Consider the following 20394-nt stretch of genomic DNA (forward strand, 5'->3'; position numbering starts at 1 on the left):
GGTGCTGTGCTGTTGTGTGCTCTTACAGCCTTGCTTTCCAGGGCTCATTGGTTACTCCAAAAATGTCTTTATTCAGACCTCTGCCATATCTGTGCGACGCTGAGGCTGCTGGGCATCCAGCAGTGACACTGCCTCTCCATCACCACCCCTCTGCAGAGCCTTTCCTCTCGCTGCTGCTGGTGGTGACAGAGATGGATTTCTTCCTGGACCTGCAGGTGTGGTGACCAGTTGCCACAGTGGTGGCCAGCACAGAGTGACCAGGCAGGGCCCTGGCCCCTTCCTTGCCAGGGCTGATGGTGCTGATGCTCCTTTGTCTGCAGAACTGCAGCTTGCTGGATGAAAGCTGGCTGCTGCCGGTAAGAGCTTGTCTGTCCCCAGAGCCATCCTTCCGCTGCCCGGCCCTTGCTGGAAAGCGGAGTGAGGAAGATAAGGAATAATGGGGAGGGACTGCCATACAACCTGCCTCGGCACAGGGGGGGGGAATTGGCTCAGGTTCACCAGCATGAGCAAAGCCACTTCTGCTCCGAGGTCAGATCCTGCCAAGTGCCTGCACTGTTACCAGGAGCAGATCCCAGCATTCCTGGGAGTAAACCCAAGCAAGCAGAGTATCCAGGCCTAAACTGATAACATAAATGAAGATTTCCTATGCTCCCTTCCCTGATTTCTTGACAAAAAATATCCCAGTTTCCCGGAGCTAACACAGATTACACATCAGTTGGTTTTGCCCTTGTGAAATACTGGTGCCTTTATTGAGAACAGTGGGGATGCCTTCATGTCTTTTAAGAATGAAGAATATTCCTCTGATGCCTTTTTAACCCAAAAGAGTTCTCCAAAAAAGCGCAAGGTGCCTTTGGGGCTGGTTCCAGAATGTGCTGGAGGCTGGGACCATGCTTGCTTTGGGGAATTTCTAACAGCAAGTGCTTCCAGCTGAACTGGCCACAGATAGGTCCCTGGCTAATGGGATGTGACAGTGAGTGCTGCTGCAAATGGCAGCAGCTTTGGGGAGGAGTGGCAGCATCCCTCAGCTGCATGGCGATGCATGGGGCGAGGGAGGAGGGCTTATCACTGAGTTAAGGGTTCACCTGCTGCTTTGCCATCCCACCCATCCAGCAGGTTTGTCCCGCCAGGGTCGGGGTACAGCTGAATCCCAGGAGAGGACAGGACAAGCAGCCACTGATCCGGTCTCAGCCAGGGCACTGGGCACTACAGCCTCTCCCTGGCTCCCAAATTCCTGGTTTGGCATCAGTGCCAGAAATGATCCAGAGCAAGGAATCGCCACGCTCCCGCTCACCCTGGTCATGCTCCTTGGGTGTCCTGAGGACACTGTCAAGGCCACTGTCACTGGCCACTCTCTTCCTGATGTGTATCACTAATGAGATGGTGCCATGCCGAGTGCTGGGGATGGAGCTCAGGTAGGAGCATTTGAACCTTCTCTCAGCTTTCCAGCATCATCTGGACACCACAGCACTCAAAACCTCTCAAAGAGGGGATATAAATACCCCACTGAAAGCATTGGGGCTGTCTTGGTGTTTTTCTCCCCATTGGCTCATCCTCACTGGTATCTGCTGTGTGTGGAGTGGTTTTCCCTGCCTCTCATCATCATCATGGCTTGACTTCGCGAACGAAGATTTGGGAAGGGCATTTACCCACGCTTACTACAGGCGCGCTGATGACTAAGAAGGCCAATGTGGGATAGGCAAATCCGGCTACATCCCTGCCTCTATACATTGGTTAAACATCACTGACAGTTCGAAAATGCTGGGGGGGGGGGGGGTGTTATGACATGGACATGCTGGGGCCTGGGGCTGAGCCAGGGCTCTGCTGCACCCTCAGATGTGTGGATGGCCAAGTATTTGTCACCAAGGTGCTCCTGAGAGCCAGGTAGAGGTGGACAAGGCGGTGCTGGCTGGTGACATCCTTGACAAGATCAGTGGCTGCTCACTGAGAAACACCTACAGCAGGCAGGCGGGTGGGCATGGGGAGCTGGTGCATCCCCCTCTCCTGCCCCTCATCCACCCCGCTGCTTCGCCCACCCTCCCTCCAGGCCGGGGCCGTGTTGCAGAAGCTGAAGAGACAAATGCTCAGCTTCCACCTGCTCTGGTGGTGGTGGCACAACACGGAGGTCTCCAAGCTGCTGCTGCTGCACACCTGAAGGTCCTGAAGGAGAAGGAGCCCCACTTTCAGCTCCAGCCCAGCCCCAGCACAGGGATGAGGGGCAGCTGCGGAGGCTACAGAGGGGCAGGAGGTCCTGCTCCCTGGGGAGCCGCTGGGCTGAGCTGTGGTCCTGGCATCAGGGCAGCCTCGTGCCTGCACTCTCCCCAGTCTCTGTGGACCTGAGCCAGACCAGCGTTGGGAAGATGAGGCGATGGGTGAGAGACGTGCCAGGACAGAAACTGTCTCTTCAGGGTTCCTTTTCACGTGCCTGTGGATTATTCCCTCCCTGCCACGCTATTTCAGTATGGTGGCCAAGAGGTGTTGGCCTGGGCCTGGAGAAACAGCAGGCAGCAAGGGTGAGTGGCAGGGCTGGGTCATCCCAGGAAGGGCCTGGTGAGAGAACTGCAAGGAAATATGGTCTCTGCCTGCGGTTTTTTTGCCTCCCAGCTCCAGGTTCACTTGGCCTGGGGGGGTATTTGACACCCCCACCTGTGGGGTTTTGTCCTCCTGAGAAGCATCTCTGCAGCCAGGGCAGGAATTTCACTAAGGAAGAGAAATAAAATCACCAGCCAAGAGCACTTGGAAAACTGGGGGGAGGCTGAACCTGCTTCCAGGGGTGCTTTAGGGCTCAGGTCACTGTTGCTTGAGGCTCGGGGTGGGGGGAGGTTGTTTGCAAAATGATTCAAGTGTTGGAGCACTGGGTGATGGAAAAAAGGGGCATCGTGTAAAAAACTCTTGTGCTTGACTGTGCTGCATCTCCTCTGCTTTTGCATAATGTCTCTCTTGTGTCTTATTAAAACCAGACCTCAAACACTGTGGTGATCACGGCTTCTTCACCTCTGTCCCCCATTCAGAAGGTTTTATTTGGTGTGAAGAAAGCAGAAGTCCTCATACAGGAACAGACTTCTTCCAAGGTAAGCGAGTGACACCCAAGGTCTGTGTGACTCCGGAGGCAGTGCGGGGATCCTGGCCAGAGCCGTCGTGGGGCCAGTTTAAACCAGGGTTGGGAACAATGGGGATTGAGGGCAGCCCTGTCTCCCTCCTGTCCCTGATACAGCTCCTGCACTGTTGCCCCTACCCCACCATCTCCTGCATGGGACAGCAGCAAGTTATTTGCCTTCTGCATGGCGTAGGTGTTGCCTGTGGGCCATGGGAGGGTGGATATAGAGTGATGTGGGTCTTGGACAATAAATCATTGGTGTCCAGGCCAGCTGCGGCGTCTCTGGTGTGGTTCTAAGCTGGGGCTGGGCTTTCAGAGCGATGCTTTCTGCCAGCTTATGGACATGTTTCCATTCTTAGTGCTTCCCTGGAGAGCCCTGATGGGAGCACATTCGACTGCCTGCTGTTTGCATCAAGCTCTGAACAAGAATACAAGGAAATCATCAAGAGAATCAGTTAAGATCCCGCCACAGTGAGGTCATGTAATACCATGAATTGCTGCTCTGGTCCACCACAGGCGCGATGTAACTAAATTCTTTTTTGTTGAGGGTACCAAGATGAATAGTGTTTTGATGTAGTTTTCTGGTGGGTTTTAGTTTTTGTTGTTGTTTTGGGATTTTGGGTTTCTTTTTAAGAACTGGCAGAAAATGATTTTATTTTAAGAAACAGCTTCTGGGCATACCTGGATGGTTCACTGTTTCCACTGAGAATTTGGAGGAAACATTTTTTTCGAAGGATGTGATTTTAAAACATACTTTTCCTGCAGGAGCCCAGCCTGCCACTACAATTCAGCACCAAATCAAGCCTTTGTAAATCCTGTTGCTTGGAATTCTGATTTTTCTAACCTGCCTAAATGCCAGCTGCAATGATTTGCAAGGGTTCTTTTGGGGACATCCCTGCCCAGTGTTGCAGTTCGCTCAGTGTCAGCTATGGTGTGGGCTGGTGCTTAACTTTGATCCAGGCCTTTAAAGCAATTCAGTTTACAATGTCATAGAATCATAAAATGGTTTGGGTTGGAAAGGACCTTAACAGCATCCAGTTCCAACCCCCCCGCTGTGGGCAGGGACCCCTTCCACTGGAGCAGCTTGCTCCAAGCCCCTGTGTCCAACCTGGCCTTGAACACTGCCAGGGATGGGGCAGCCACAGCTTCTCTGGGCACCCTGTGCCAGCGCCTCAGCACCCTCACAGGGAAGAATTTCTTCCCTATGTCTAATCTCAATCTCCCGTGTTTAAGTTTGAACCTATTACCCCTTGTCCTATCACCACAGGCCTTGATTAAGAATCCCTCTCAGGCATTCAACATAAATGCAAGGAAATCTTCTTTCCTTGCAGGTTTAGCAGTGAGGAAACCACTTGTTTACAAAAGATGTTTCTAGCAGGGCTGTGGTACATAACTGCATGTTCCTCCCACATTTGGAGCGGCGCAGGAAAGGGCATAGGTGAGGATGTGTAGGTGCCACAGGATGGCAAGTGCCTGTTCCTCCACCTGCAGGTTTTGAGCACACGGAGTGGTTTATCTTATCAGGGAGAGTCCTGGCTCCAGCCCTAAGCTCCCCAGGCTCCTGTGGGCCAGCCCCTGCCAGCAGCACCCAAAGCACCAGTCAAGGCTGTTTTCCAATCAAACACCCTTTGGATGGAAAGCAGCGCTGTGACCAGGCTGGCCTGCGCACAATCACACAGGGATGGTGCCAACTGACCACCCACTCTTGTGTAACTATCACTGCTGCCACTTTGGCTGTGGCACTTTCCGTTTCACAGCAATAAATCCAGATGAGGTAGCCCAACTGCCTCCTTTCCCTGTGCCAACTCCAGTCTTACTAGTGCAGCCTGTTCTTAAACAACTGAGGACAGCCAGACTTGAACTTTAATTTAAATGTTAATTACCTGTCTTCCAGATGTAGTCTGAGCAGCTTTCCTCCACCACCACCTAACACAGTATAGCTGTTCCCAGAGGCACTGTGCTGGGAAAACCAGACCTGCCTTGGCAGAGCCCAAGGAGCTAGAGCAAAGGGTTGAGTTTAATCCTCTTTCATCAAAAAAGCTTAGATAGGAAATGAGAATCTTACTGCATGCCCATCCCAGTCTGCCCAGCAGCCCATAGGCTCCCAGGTTGTGTAATTAGCTTTACCCCTTGCAGGCCATCCATGCTAGCTGCTGTCATTATCCGGGATTTAATCACACAGCTGGATCCCATAGAACTGCCAGGCTGCAGCCACACACCCAGCACCAGGAAGCTGTAGGGTTTGCCCTAGGCAGCCCAGTCACAGCATCAAAATAAACCTCCCTGGCATCTACAGGAAAGGAGGTGAAAAAAAAACAGCTCAATCCTGGAGTTGGGCCTGAACTGCTGACCCACACTCAAGCTTTGTAAAATCCCCAACAATCCCCTGAAGGCTGCCTGGCATGAGCCTGACAGTGCAGCCATTCCCCCTCTACACCCTCCCTAGCCAAGAGCCACAGCAAAACCTCCAAACCCCTCTGAGGGCAGCAGGCAGACAAAATTAAGTTATGGGAGCAGCAGTGCAGGATTACAAGTGCCTACCACCAACACGCCAGAGCCAGGAGGAGGAGAAGGCAGCTTTTTCAAGCCCAGACAAACCAAATGACAAAGACTCCTCACATGTGAATGTAAAACATTTAATTTAAAAATGTTGACACTACAATATATAAAATAGCTATTATAAATGCACATAGTGTATTCTATAGCTGCCAGGTTTACTTTTTTTTTTTTTTAGGAAACTGTAAGTTACACTGTGGTTAAGACTTGTAGTTTCACCCTCTGAAGAAGTCCACATTTGATCACAGTGATGCATGGTCAGACTAACAGCCCCAATTGTTAAACACTTGGATCAAGTCATAACCAGTTTTATTGCAAAAGGACCCTGTACACATTTGTATCAATTCTAGTACCTTACAAGTTTAGCTACCCAACAAGTCATTAACATACAGAAACATGCATGAGAAGCAAGATAAGATCACCCATCCCTTCTGCATATTAGCAACTTGTCACTCCGGAGCCACATGGCTCACATCACTGAGGTTTATGTGAACAGTCACTTTTAGCATTCATCCTGAGTGAAAGATGGAATGACTTAAGTACAAATGCAACATATTATAAACAATTTCTTACAAAAAAAAAAAATCACAAAACCAAAGTATTTTACAGAATTTACTACAAAACACCATAAAAACAGCCTTCACTTAAGCCCTCTCCCCCCGTATCCTGCGAGCCAACTGGATATCTTTGGGCATGATGGTGACTCTCTTGGCGTGGATGGCACACAGGTTCGTATCTTCAAAGAGACCCACCAGATATGCTTCACTGGCCTCCTGTTTCAAGAGGACAAGAAGAAACGTCGTTAGAACCCCCCAGGGAGGCACACTCAGCACCGCAGCCCCACAGGCCACCAGCAGTACCTGCAGTGCACCGATGGCTGCACTCTGGAACCTCAAGTCCGTTTTGAAATCTTGTGCGATTTCTCTGACCAGCCGCTGGAAGGGCAGCTTGCGGATCAGCAGCTCCGTGGACTTCTGATAGCGTCGGATCTCACGGAGAGCTACGGTGCCCGGCCTAAAGAAGAGGGAGCGGGTGAGCCGGGGCAGGGGCCGCGGCACCGCTGGGCCGTGCCGCGCCGGCGGCCTTACCTGTAGCGATGAGGCTTCTTGACGCCGCCGGTAGAGGGGGCGCTTTTCCGGGCCGCCTTGGTGGCGAGCTGCTTTCGCGGAGCCTTCCCCCCGGTGGACTTGCGAGCGGTCTGCTTCGTACGAGCCATTTCTCTTCACTCACCTACAGACACAACCTCGCGTGACACAGAGCCCGCCTCTCGCTGCGCTCAGGCCCGGCACACAGCGGCCCGCTCCCCGCCCCCCTCGCCCGCCCGTCCAATCCCCTACAGTCCCGGCAGCGGCAGATGTTGCCGAGCGACCCCCTCCTCCCGCCACCAAGGCGGGCAGGAGGCCAGCAGCGTCCCCAGGGAGAAGGTAAGTTACGGCTCCTCCGCCTCCGCGGCCTGGCCGCTCCCCGCCCCAGGGGAAGAGGAATGAGTCACGCCACCCCCCGCTTCCTCTCGGGCCGCCCGGGTGGGGGGGGATGGGCACCAACCGTGACTCGGGGCACGTAGGCAAGGCCCAGCCTGCTGCCCAGCTCCGAGCAGCACCATAACCGCCAGCAGCCTCACGGCACCGCCGCCCACCACGGAATGCACCTGCCACTTACCGCTCCGAGAAGAAAGCGCCGGTGCCGGTCGCGCTGCGCACCGAAGCCTGTACCGGTAATACAACAACCCTCTCCGCAGCTGAACACCTCCTCACTGAGCCCACTCCACCGGCGAGACTCACTTCTTATACTGGGGGCGGCACACGACGCGGTGACCTCACAATGCCTGGAAGCAGCGCGCCTTACCGTTGGTCGGGACCTCCGCCGGCGCCGTGGCGTAACGACACACAAAGGCCGTGCTCTGGTTCCTCGGCGCTGATTGGGTGCATGCGCCGACGCTGATTGGTTGTTAAAGTAGCCGTTTGATTGGGTACTGCGAGGAGAGAAGAGGCCAATCGTTGGCGGGTGTGCGCCCTGCGCGCTGATTGGACAAAACGGGGCAGGATTTGGATCCTACCCTTTGTTGCAAAGCTCCACAATGAGAAGTCAATAGGAGCGGGCGAGTGGCGGGCTGCGGCTGCTGTGGGAGCCGCTTTGCGGCCTCGGGATCCTCCCCGGCCCGCTGCCCGGACCCTCGCCTCGCCACAAAGCGCTTTTCTCGGCGTGTAGGCGCCTGGCGGGGGGTCGCGGGGCCGCCCGGAGGGGCGGTGGGTGCTGGGTCCCACTCTAGGATACGCAGCGCGCAGGCCGCGGAAAGCAGCGGCCTTGGGGAAACTGCGGGAGGCTCCGGTGTGTAGCGGCTCGCAGGGGGTCTGTGACTCCCCCCCTCCGTCCGGCGCTCGCAAGCGTCGGTGAGGGTGAGGAAAGCTCCTTCGAAGGGAGTCGGCTCTTCCAGCGGGTCTGTGTCTCCCGCTCGGTTGTGGTGGTGTGGCAGCCTGGGGATGCGTGTTCGGGACTTAGGTTAGTGCTGGGCCGCCCCGCGGATCTGTGACCCTGGCCAAAAGCCGGGGAGAGCCCAGCTGCTGGCCTGGGGAAGGCTGCCACAGCTGGGAGCCTGGCCCGGGCAGTGGCAGGCGTCAGAGCTCTCTCACTCTGCACCTCTGCTCACGAGATCCCAGCAGCTTCAGGGTTACCTTCACTGCTTAAGCCAACTGTGAAGTTTCATTGGAGGTAGAAAGCGAGTCCATGTTCTCTGTTGGTACCATGTAGGAAGATAAAAGGCAATTGTCTCGGGGGGGGGGGGAAGTTGTTGCTTAAGTTTGACTTCACACTTGAAGCAACTGTGGAGGCAGGTCCTGGCCCCCGCAGGATGGTAGCCACAATCAGGAAGAACAGGTCCCAGGTGTCCTGCACGTGGAACATGGAGTGGACACAAGACAGTTGCTCAACCACCACTCCCAAAGGTGTCAGTGAGCTCCACGAACTGGAGTGTGGCCATTGTCACGCAGCCTTTCCATGAGGTTTTGCATCCTCCCCGGATGTGTGAGTCCCTGGGGCCGATTCCCAGGCAAGCAAGGATTGCCACAGTGCAGTAGCTCGGCACATAGGGAGCGCATCTCTTGCTTCTCTGCCTTTTGGGTAAGTCAAGCAACTGTGCACCTGCATGGTGCAACAGGGCTGTCACGTGTGCCAGGCCAGGGCTGCTGGAGGATGCTCTGGCACATCCCCCTCTGCTTCTGGTCCTTGTTTGTCCGGTTAATTCTCAATGCTGTAAAGGAAAATGTGAATTATTTCTCAGAGAGAAAAAGCTGCCTGTCGGTGGAATGGCTCGGGAGCTGGATGTGAATAATCATTTGCATTGTACGTGTTTTAGAAAATAAGAAGCAAAGAATTCCCTTCATTTGAGCCATTGGTGCTTAGGAAAAAAATTTAGGAACCGGTTCTGATGCTACCAGTATACCAAAAATTAAATTCATTATTTTTAAGAGCATTCTCTGCTGTCACTGGCACTAGGAGACTGGTGCATAGTGTTTGTTACCAGTCGCTCCTTAGATATTTCCTGTGTTTTCACAGCAATGGCTGCTTCCTCTTCTTAGAGATAGTTTAGATTAATCTCTCTTGGAGAATGGAGGAAAGCTGTGCTGCAGCCTTGCGGATGAAACAGGCTGAGGGAAAGGTATACGTGGAAATGCCAAAGCAAGGAAATCTCAGCAAGGACCTGTGTGAAGATGGAAGGCAATGCACCCAGGGCACATGTTGCTCAGCAGAACACGTTGGGTTGTCCCAGCTGTGAAACAAAGAGAAGTGGAAGAGGATTGTGGAATCCACATTGCTGAGGATTTGAGCCTTCAGTTTCTGAACCCAAGAACGTTGACAGCATTGTCAGTGCGATTTGTCCCTAATTAAAGGTTTTTTCATCCAGTTCATTGAGGAATTGGATTTTGGGTATTCAGGTGTGCATGCGTAGATATTACCTGAAATACCTCCACATGTTACTGACTTACCAAAAGTTGTCCTACTTGACCAAGAGCTGCTTAATTATAGTGCTTCAGCGTCCTGTGGAGGGTTGTTAGATGAGTAAAAACATATTGAGATCCTGTGAGTTATCTGAGTAAACACAGGGGAATAAGCCACTAATTACCCCAGGAAAAGCCTGCCCACAGTAGCAGTGGAATTGGTGTAAATGGGAATTAAAAAAGTTATTTCCCCCCCCAAACCAGCTGCACAGGCAGCATGCAGATGGAAGTTTATTATTAACATTGTTCACCCCGTGCATACTAGCAGAGTTAAAAAGAGGTGTTTGCCTTAGAAACCCTTGTTGCCCTTTACCACACAGCTAGAGGATTCCAGCGAGGGAAGTGGTTCTGTGTGAAGCCCAAGAGATCAAAGTCCTATTAAAAGAAACTCATATCATTTCCTGCCTCAGGAGAGAAGTTAATTTATGGAGGAAGCTCTTCACATGGGAATTCAGCCGCTTCCTCAGACCTTCCTCCTTTGGGGTGGGGGGGATTTTCTCCTGGGGGAGGGCAAGGGACCCCGTGCGATCTTCTGATGACACAGCAGCCAGGGGGCTTTGGTGTCACCTACTCAGAGGTAGGTTTTCCACACAGCTCGTTGGGCCCTCCTCCTCCTTCTCTTCCTTCTCCTCGGGAACTGGCCGGTGTTGTCCAGTGGGTGGGGAAGGCCATGGAGCAATGAGAGATGTCAACACTAAAATAACCCTTTGGCTGGGACACCGCGCTCCCGGTCCACGCTCAGTCCCTGTGGCAGGGGAAGGAAGGAAGTGAGGCTGCCTGCCACAAATAACTCCCCAGCCTCCTCCACAGCCTTCCATGCCTGCCTGGAGGCACCGGGCTGACGCTCGGTGCTGTTCCGGGGCTCGGTGGCCGCTCCTTGGGGACAGTCCTCCTGAGGGAGCCTCGCGAAGAGCGCGGTCCTGCCCCACCGCTGGGGGGCGCCCTGCCCGCGCCACCTCAGACCACAAGTCCCGTCGTGCCCCGCGCGGCCGGAAGCACGGCCCGCGCCGCCGAGGGGCGCCTCTGGGAGTTGTGGTCCCGCCGCCCGGAAGCCGCCGCCCGCCACGTCCCGGGTTGGCGGAGAGCGGGCGCGCGCCGGGACTACAAGTCCCACCCCGCCCCGCGCACCGGGGCGGCAATGGCGGTGGCGGTGTTTGCGCCTGCGCGCGGCGCCCTCCGTGCGGACCGCGCAGAGTGAATAATAAAGGTCTGCTCGGCGGCGGCGGAAGGCCGGAGGCATGTCCAAGGGCCCGGTGGCGAGCGGCCCCGCCGCGGCCGGCCCGGCGAGCGCCGCTAGCGCGCTGCAGGCGCAGCCCGAGAAGCCGCAGCACTACACGTACGTAGCGGAGCTCCCCGCCGCCCGCCCGCGCGCCAACACGCGCCTGACGTCAGCGGGCGGCGTGCGGCACGCGCGCACGGAGACCCGCCGCCAGCCCGCGCGGCACCGGCTGGAACCGGCCCCAACCGGCCGGCGGGGGGGGGAGGGGCGGGGCGCGGGTTGTGTGGTTCCCCCTCCCCCCCGCGGGTGACTCTCCGGGGCTCCGGCAGCTCGGCCCGACCTGGGGCTCGTGGGGGTCCGGCCCCTGTGGCCGCCATCGCACCCCGGCCCCGCCGCCGTCCCCCTTGGCCTGTGCCCGCACACCGCGGTAGTGGCCCTTTCTCCCGGCCCACGCGGGTGTCCCCTCGGGTGTGGAGGTGCCAGGCATTCAGGGGTGTTGGGGTCTGCGTATCCTCGTGCCGTTGCCTCGGCTCCCGGAGGAGTCCGGGTTGTCTTCAGGTGCCTGCCTAAGGAGGGGGCAGTGAGGAGGCCGGTGCTGCCCTTTGGCTTTCAGGGGCCGAGCCCTGCTCCCTGTGAGGGACGGTTCCAGGGGTCCGTCCTCAGGATGGGCATACTTCCACGCTTCACATGGCTGTGGGAAATGTCCTCCGTGGGGAACGTTACATGAAAATCCTGGAAGTGCATGCCCTCTTCTCACCTTTCCTCACACTGCTTCTGTGTGACTGTGGTGAAGGAAGCACAAGTTGGTGTGTGTTGCCTCTGTTGCTGGAGATGGTGCCGCCATGAAGGCTTATTCCTAGTATGTGTCTTCCCTAAACAAAAACCAGAATTTCACTGTGTTGTACAAGGGGTGCATGACCTCCTGGAACTTGTGCTGTATGTGCTTGGTTTGCAAATACTTCTTTGGGTTGGAAGTTGTGGTGGTGATGCTTGGTTCTTCTTTAGCGCTAAGGACAGTGGGTGAATTGGGAGTGAGTGTTGTCTTTGTAAGGATGAGCTAGTGATGGGCATGGGTGGAAATAGGTCATATGTTCCCTGTCCTTAAAAGAAAAAAGTTTGGGACTGTTCCTTACGACCAAAATGCATGTGCCAAGCTGTCTTCCCTTATCGCTTTAGGGTGTTGTCCAAATACAGAAAAAATGCACAAATTACCCGTATCTCCTGCCTGTGTTGATGCCCCCACCCAAAATGAGAAGGGCAGGTTCTGAGTGCGGTTTGAGTTGCTTTAGTTTGTGTTTTCATAAAGTTGCTGATGGATTTCTTCCCTGTTTCCACGTTATAGTTCACAGAATAAGAAGAGCTTCAGAGGCATGGATCTGTATAACCAATGCAGGGATCAGAGGCTATATGACTTCCTCTTCCTTCAGGCTGTCCAGAATAGTGAGTCTGTGACAGAATGAGGGCTTCTAGGTTCTACGTCCATCATAAAGATCTTATGATCTTCAGGGGGCTGGCAAGTGGTAGAATCCCAGACTGATTTGTGTTGGAAGGGACCTTAAAACTCACCCAGCTCCAACCCCTTCCACAGGCAGGGACCCCTTCCACTGGAGCAGCTTGCTCCAAGCCCCTGTGTCCAACCTGGCCTTGAACACTGCCAGGGATGGGGCAGCCACAGCTTCTCTGGGCACCCTGTGCCAGCGCCTCAGCACCCTCACAGGCAAGAGCTTCTGCCTAAGAGCTCAGCTCAGTCTCCCCTCTGTCACAGCCTCAGGTTACATTATTCCTGGTGGTGTCTGCAATCAAAGTTTGACAGAAAGTTTATAGGAGAAAATGGCATGAAGGAGTCCACTAGGGCAATTGCTGTAGTGGTAAGAGAGGGAACATGACCTGCCCTTGGAGCTGAAGTGACATGGACAACAGAAAAACAATCAGTCAAAAGCGAGGAAGGAAAAAACCCAGGTGGCAAGGTGATGGGATTGTAGCAAGATTGTAAGTACACTAGGTAGAGGAAGGTGAAGGTGATAATATGGCTAAACATGACCATGGAAACAAGGATATCAAAGGTTAGGAAAGAAACAATGAAAGAAGGAGTTTGAGAAATAGGAGGAGAAGGAAGATCATGACAAGGTAGCTGAAAAGGACAGAGGAGGAAAAAGGGATAGTGTGTAACAAGGGTGGTAGTGCTGTTACCTTCTTTCCAGTGGCCAACCCATGTAGTTTCAGATGGATGCTAATAACATTTCAGTGAAAACAGTTGTGGAGAAGCTGGAGAACCATAATTGAGGGACATTTTGTGGGCTGCAGAGTGCTAACAGCGGGATCTAAGCCATACTTTGAAAGTCTTGGATTTGTTAACTAGGTCACATCATACTGTAAACCTCCTTCTGATAACATATGGGAACTTACTTGGTGGTTGTTCATATGAACAAGTTGTATGTTGTCAAAATGTAAATATTTCCTTCCTTTTTATTCCTTAAATATAGTTTGTTTCCAAAAAATGACATGAAGGTTACGACTTATAAACTGAAGTAAGCTTAATTATCTGCATACTTTGCTGTTCCCTGAGGATAGGCAATCTGGTGCTGGGGATCTCGTCTTAGGAAGTTTTGGTTGTATTTGTTAGGAAGCATTCAATTTTCTGTATTAGGGTTGGTTTCTAAACTCTTGGTATTATTTTCATGAGATTGTTAGGTACTTTGAACTGCAGTTCTAGATCTTGTCAGGAAGCCTTTGTGTCTGTTCTAGATGTTCAGCAAAAGAAAATCTGGGGGAAAAAAATAGAATTAGTGATGCTGTCTCACACCTTTGCAGTGTTTGTTAGCAGGAGAGGAGCTCAGAAAAAGACCCTTTGATTGTGCTTGGTAGCAGTTGTAGTGGGCAGCTCAGTTCTTCTGGAGACTGAGTCACTCAGGTATATGCCAGGCTTTGCTATTTAATTATGAATGGTGTGTTCCTCATCTGGGGACCTCCTATCCCGTTGGTAGAACTCAAATAAGCAATGAGGTGCTCAGCAGTTGCGGTTGTGTTGTGTCTGGGTTGCTGCATCAGAAGTTTCTTCCTGTGGCTGTTCATTGTGGGATGAGATCACTGTGCTCCTCAGAACAAGGGGCTGAGGCTGTTCTTCGGGTACCTGAGGCCAGTACAGCTTTGATCTGCTTCAGGGGATGGGCTCTGCAGGGGTGAGCTGGTAGCTTGTAGTGGGAAATAGATTTGGTTTGGGGACACTCTGTCAAACCTCAACTAAGTATTGACTTTGCACCATGTCTTAGCTCTAGCTGACGTGGTTCTTTCTATATGAATCTACCCCTGATGTGTTATCTGCAAATGTGGGTAGAGGCTGAGTTCAGAGAAACTGAAAGCAAGCCATCAGTCTCTTGTCAGTTGTAGACACGGGATACTGTGGCATGCTTTTGTTTTGGTACAGTCTGTCCATTTGGCTGTTGCCATCTTCACTGGTTTTCAGTCAGGCTGAAGTCTTTAATTGTGAACCTAAAGAGTGTATCCACTGCTTGGGTATTTATTGATCTGGCAGAATTTAGGTAGGTGAAAGCTGGGCAGTTCTTTGTTCACTGCATTCACCAGGAAGTCAAACAGCTCAATACTATGCAGGAAAGCAAATGTTCAGGTGAAGAGAAATCAACCTATTTAATAAAAAAACAAAGAGTGCCTTCATTCTAGTCCATGCAAAATACACGTGCTCAAAAGCAGCATTGAAGATACTCTGATTTAGGTGATAAACTCGCTGGGACAAAGATTTGCTGGGCATAACCCAGATCATTGTTACTAAACATGATTCTCTTGTGAGTGCCCATCTTAAATGTGAGCAGCCACCCTGTAAATAAACTCCAGTTTTCTGTGTCCCTGCAGGCTGTACATACCCTCACTCCACTGCTGGACCAGGATGCCTGGGAGCACATCCTTTGTACTACAGCAAAATAAGCTTTGTGGTTATGCCTTTGCAGCATAAAATGCAAAAACCCCCTGTCTTTCTTTTTACATGACTGGAGGAACTGTGGGAAATTCCTGAAGGGTTAGTACCTGTGTAGTGCTAGAACTGCATCTCCACAGCTGGTCATTCTGTTGTGTTAGTGACACCCAGGCTTTATCTTGCAACCCTTTAGATGCCAGCCAGAGTTAGAAGAACTAGTGCTCTTGAGTGAAGGGCATCTTAAGTGGGGATGAAAATCAGGTTGGTGCAATGCTTTAGTTATGCTAAATCAAAGACAGTTTTGTATCCGCATGTTTTTGAGTAGTGCCTTGTGTGGTGGTTTCTCGGCCTTAAATAGAAACTGATAAGGACAGTGATGGAAATAGAGGGGAAGAAGAAATAAGAACAGAAAGATAATAGTTGGGCTTGGATTACAATGAAGTCTTATTTATCTCAAAATCTTTCTGTTAAAATTCTTACTCAAAACCAATGGCACACAGAAACACACCTTGAAGCATTTGTAGAGTAATCCTTATCTCCTTATACGTGGACGGTGTCTTATTGCTATCAGGGCAGACACAGCATATCCGATCTCAAATGTGCAGACTGACTGACTGTGAAAAGAAAACCAAAAACCAGATGGGTAGCTAACATGTTTTCAGCATTCTTGTTTTTTTTTTTCTTTTTTCCTGTAAGTGGCTTTGCTCTTCTAGAGCCCTTAGTGTCTGAGTAGTCTGTTAGGTTATACTTTTGATATTCTTGATATGGGTGGTCTTCACAACTAGCAGATACATTTAGGGTTTCGAAACACTTCTTACAAACCTTTTGTTTTTCTTTTTAAACCACCAGGACTCTTAAATGAACAAACCATTGTCCTAATTCTGCTTTGGTTTTACTGATGACAGCCCTTAGATCAATAAGCTGATAGGACTGATACAAAAATAGAAACTAGCCCTGTTGTTTAAACAACAAATCAAACCAAAACCAAACAAAAAAACCTCCATGCATTGTTAGGTTTCAGATCTGGTTGGAGATTGTTAGTAAAGCGCAGGGAAAGTCAGTATTTCTCAACAAGAGACTTGCTGGTGGTCTACTACATCACAACCTGTAAATGTCAGCTTACGAGGGAAGTATAAACTGGTTTTTATTGCTGGTTTTTAAGTCAGTGTGAACTTCACTAAATGCATGCCACCACAAACTGTTATGGGAAGTTGGAAATATAAATCACTGGAGCGTGAACAGGAAGGGCTGCCTTCACAGTATGCACACTGGAAAATAATGCTCCAAATGCTATGGTCATCAAAGGAGGAGTGTTAAAAACCTCCACTGTGAGGGTCATTGGGCCCCTATCAGCGCAGGACTGTGCTGTCCTGCTGGTTACTGTGCATGTGGAGGCAGCGAGGGGTTTCCTCCCTTGCATTGCAGTGGGGCTGGAGCTGCTTGCTACGTTTACACTTAATAAGTGAGTACTTCTAGGCATCAGAAGTGACAAGGAATTTGCTCTATCAGTGGCATAGAAATATTTTGCTGAATGAAAAGCTTTATGTTCTGCTTTGAGATTTTCAGAATTAGCTTTGGTCCAGCCATGGTTGATACTTCAAAAATCACAAATCCTGTGAAAGAGGAGAGGGACTCACTTATGGAGAATTTTTCCAACTTTGAAAACTGTTGTTTTGACTTTTTTGATTTAAAAAAAAAAAAGGACCATGTTAAGTCTTATACATTGCTTACATTATCATATAGGATAATTTCTGTGGCATGGCAGACAAAATTAATAATTCTTATAGAAAACCTTGGAATTTTGAGTTTCCCAGTATACACATTTTTTCATTTTGTAGGTTTATGTATTGCCTTATTATTATTATTTAAATATTGTTTGGCTTTATTTTAGAGCAAATTCTGTTGGGATTCAGCATTTTGTTTTATTCAGATTTCTTCTTTACACCAGAATAGATTTTTCTAACTTCTATGAGCAGCTGCAATGTGCAGTCTTCTTTTACAAAGGGTCTGACCAATGTCCTCTGGAAGATCTTCCATTGCATTTCTGCCTAGCTGTTTGCAGGATGTTTCTGCCCTACACCAACGTGGCAGGAATGTGTCAGGACATCAGTTAATTACGCTGATTGTGTGACATATTGGAATCAGCTGTCACTGGTAGACTGTATTAATACACCAGGCTGGGAACTGGGGCAGCTGGAGAGCAGGTCAACTCTCCCTTCTGTTAGCTCTGATAGGAGCTGTGATTTCTAAGAGAGGAGCAAAATAAAGAGCTGAAGCAATAATGTCTTAAATTGCAGCATTGAAGCTTGTGAGAACCTGCTCATCAGGACCCCAGGAGCTAAGTTCGTTTTCAGAGGATGCTGAGGTCATGTTTTGTTCCTTCTGTTAGCTTCTTGCTTTTCAAAAACTTCATGAATCTTTTTGAAAATGAGAGACAGGGTTAAAAGAGATGGTGGGAAGTTACCAGTTATGTGGTCCATCCTTTTCCTTCATGGAACCACTGATGTCTAAACTGAGTATAAGATTTTTTTTTTTATCTTTTCTATTGTTGTTGCTTTTTTTTAATATTGTGTCGGTTTCCTCCTTAAAATCTCCTTAAATTTTGTTAAAATTGTGGACTGTGAGAGTAAGACAGTCACAGAAGTTTCCATCTTATAAAGTCTTTATATACTCCGTAAACTTCTTGTAATGTTCAACACATCACTTGCAGATCACGTACATAGCTGAAAGCTGTGCCCTATGCACACACACAGCCAACCAGGCAGCAGTTCCCCTTGTGTCCTAAATGAATGAATTTCTTAGCTATCTTTTTTTTTCCTCTACTTTATTGAGAATTTGTCTTTTGTATCAGGGCAATCAAAACTACGAATCCTCCTCACCAGAAGGGTATGTAAGGAGATGCTGAAGGCTCGTACTTCCTCAGACTCCACCTGGTGATGACAGCCAATTTAGATGCTTGTGATAATTTTCTCAGCTATGTCTTGTGTATTTTGATCAGTGCAGTTAATACCAGTTTGACCTTTGAAATATCAGTTGGAATGAATGTTCCCTTAAAATGAATACAGACAATTTCTTCTCTTCTTGGCTTTGTTGCAGGCTGTCTTCATACACCCTCACCCTGCAATAGTGTTCTTTTAGGTAAACCTTAATTGTTACAACAAGAAAAGTCCTGGGTTTTCTTTGCAAGAAATATTTTAAGTACTAAAATGCAGTGATGGCAATAACAGTGCTAGTTCACTGAAATGCTTGACACTGGTCTGGTTCATACCTCTTGTTAAAACTCGGAGACATTTAATTGGTTATAGTTGTCAGAACATGGGAAGAAGGGAAGGTTATACTGAGTTTCTGGTTGGGCAGGAAAAATCCAGGGCCATCCCTAGCTATCTGTTGGTCAGAAACTGTAAATACATTTCAGTAGAGCATACTGGCTTAGTAAGAATGGTGGCACTGTTTATTACAGTTAAGAAATTAAGGTCGAATTGCTTTTTATCATTGTATGCCTAGAATTTCTTCAGATTAATAAGCAGTCATGCACCTATGGAAAGGGAAATAGATTCTTCAAACTATACCTGATTAATAGCTGCAAAAATCGTCATTAAAGTATTTTTTTACTTGCTATCCTTTGTCTTCAGCATGTCACCACAGTTCAAAAAGAAGTTGTCAATCCACACCCAATATGCTCAGAGGTGATTTTTCTCCTCTGATTTTCAATAGACTGTGAGCTTTCCTTAATAACACTTAAATATTCACCATCATAGCAGAAATAAAACCAGCTGATGCCCCAGGGCAGTCATGCAGCTTCACAACAACAAACCAAATAAAATGGCTTGCACATGTAATATATCTTCAGAGTGCCACCAGATTTATTCAGGGATTGAGTAGTCAAAATGAAAGATGAGAAGTTGTGGTATAGCCTGGGATCTGACCGCATTCCCTGTGGTGAAGAGCTGGCATGCACCCAGATGTCAGGGTCCCTGTCTGACACATGGTCTGATGTTGGACATGTCATGGTGCTTCTTTGGACCAGTCTGTGTGCGTAGACTTTTATTACAGTATCACAGTATCACAGTATGTTAGAGATTGGAAGGGACCTCAAAAGATCATCCAGTCTAATCCCCCTGCCGGAGCAGGAACACCTAGATAAGGTTATTCTGAGGGGTCCCTGCCTTACGGAGTGTTGAGAAAGCCTGCAGGGCTGTAGCAGCCACAGATAAAGTCTGATGTGAGTGCTGACTGGAAAAGAAAATAAAATGAATGGCTAACATTGATTTTTCAAAATCAGCTAATAAGTGCTGGTTTTTATCTTTGTGCTGGCACGTGTGTTATGGGAGACAGGTTCATGCTCATTAGATAATCACTGTGTTTTATTTCAAATTCACCACAGAAAACATCTGTTCACAAATGTAAGCCTTTCCAAAGAGGCTGCTGCAAGGCTAGTTGGCATTTCACCTAAGAAGAAGCAGATGCCATTTTGTTTTCAGATACAGCTTGGTCTGGGTGAGGGCACTACAGACCTGTCACTTCTTAATGGACTTTTGGTTTTCTGGTGTTGGTCCAGTGTAAGTATAAGACCTTCATCCAGTTCATGCACTGTCTTGAAACTGTTGTGAGAATGGGGCTGCAATTTAGCAATGAGCTGTTTGTTAAATCATAAAGGTTCTTGGTGTGGCCAGGAGAAAGAGGGCTACTGTGCTCTATTTCTGAAGCACCTCGTGTAAGACAAGATGTTAAGGGTCAGCTGCCTAAAAATGCTCATAAAGATCTATAACTGTAAACCTCAGCTATGTAGTGTCTTGTATGGAAATAATATTTTTTCTGAATTAGCCTTTACAAATTCTTGCATGTGGGATATTTTTTTTTTTTGTTGTAGGGAACTAGCAGAGTGAGTAACACAAGTTTTAAAACAGCCCAGCCCTTTTCACAGCCCTTACTAATGCTTCTACAGCTGCTGGTCCTGGGAAGGCTTTCTTAGTGACTGAATTGGTGGGGAGAGAAGTACAGAGTGTAGAACTTAACTGGAAGCTGGAACATTAATTTTTACAGCCCAGGACATCAGCGTGTTAATCAGACCTTGATTCATTGTAGTCTAGTGCAGCAAACCCAACACGTTTAACTCTACTCAAATTCCACCTTTCTGCAGACTTTCTCCATGTGTCTGAGGCCACAGGCACTAATACAAGGATAGAAAAGCACCATCTATCCAATCCAGTTAATATAAATCAGAAAAATTTAACTGGACATAAGCTGACCATAATAGACAGGTCCTTGGAAAGATGTTTCTGCAAAGTCATTAGCAGTAAAATATAAGTGCTTATACTGAAACACATGTTGATATATTGTACTGGCAATTAAACCAGGTATAAACCTGTGTGCAGCTGTCTGGATGCAGTAAGCTCCACCTGCATGTTACTGAAAAATAATTATTTCCTTATGATTCTGTTTTCTTAGACTCAGCACTTACACAGGTGCTGTATGGAAGGATTAATAGTGGCTGAATAGTTTGTAGAGCCAAAATCAGCCCAGGGAGTGCTGAGGGTTGTCCCAGCTGAGGGTGACCCCATGTTTGAAACCAGGAAGGTGTGCTTTAGGTGTTTGCATAAAT

General features: G+C 49.4%; 2 protein-coding genes across 8 annotated transcripts in view; one reads left to right on the plus strand and one right to left on the minus strand.

Moving 5' to 3' along the window:
* Nucleotides 1-5714: 5714 nt before the first annotated feature.
* LOC133219530 (histone H3.3A) lies at nt 5715-7436 on the minus strand. The gene is made up of 4 exons (XM_061366905.1): nt 7310-7436; nt 6739-6880; nt 6511-6664; nt 5715-6423 (listed from the first exon to the last, which is right to left on the minus strand). The coding sequence occupies exons 2-4, from the start codon at nt 6864-6866 to the stop codon at nt 6295-6297; spliced, it is 411 nt and encodes a 136-aa protein (XP_061222889.1). The 5' UTR covers nt 6867-6880; nt 7310-7436; the 3' UTR covers nt 5715-6294.
* Nucleotides 7437-10655: 3219 nt separating this feature from the next.
* UNK (unk zinc finger) overlaps nt 10656-20394 on the plus strand; it is a 46834-nt gene continuing 37095 nt past the window's right edge. For 5 of the 7 annotated variants that reach the window (XM_061366925.1, XM_061366930.1, XM_061366931.1 and 2 more), the window contains exon 1: nt 11548-11670. In XM_061366925.1, coding sequence (XP_061222909.1) covers nt 11552-11670 — 119 coding nt within the window. In that variant the 5' untranslated portion in view covers nt 11548-11551. Of the gene's footprint in view, nt 10982-11547; nt 11671-20394 lie in introns of those variants that run through there. The other 2 variants (XM_061366929.1, XM_061366926.1) reach the window with 2 other exon arrangements.

This window comes from Neopsephotus bourkii, unplaced genomic scaffold, assembly GCF_033783945.1.
Source record: "Neopsephotus bourkii isolate Nb327-2 ecotype Australia unplaced genomic scaffold, CSIRO-AGI_Nbou_v1 NB_1363, whole genome shotgun sequence".
NCBI classification, from domain to species: Eukaryota; Metazoa; Chordata; class Aves; order Psittaciformes; family Psittacidae; genus Neopsephotus; species Neopsephotus bourkii.

What these genes read in the sequence shown, in the direction of transcription:
- LOC133219530 (XM_061366905.1), bottom strand. Translation starts at nt 6,866, where the DNA reads ATGGCTCGTACGAAGCAGACCGCTCGCAAGTCCACCGGGGGGAAGGCT. An exon ending in AAGAAGCCTCATCGCTACAG is followed by an intron (nt 6,665 to 6,738) that starts GTAAGGCCGCCG and finishes CCTCTTCTTTAG; the next exon opens with GCCGGGCACCGTAGCTCTCC. An exon ending in CAGCCATCGGTGCACTGCAG is followed by an intron (nt 6,424 to 6,510) that starts GTACTGCTGGTG and finishes CTCTTGAAACAG; the next exon opens with GAGGCCAGTGAAGCATATCT.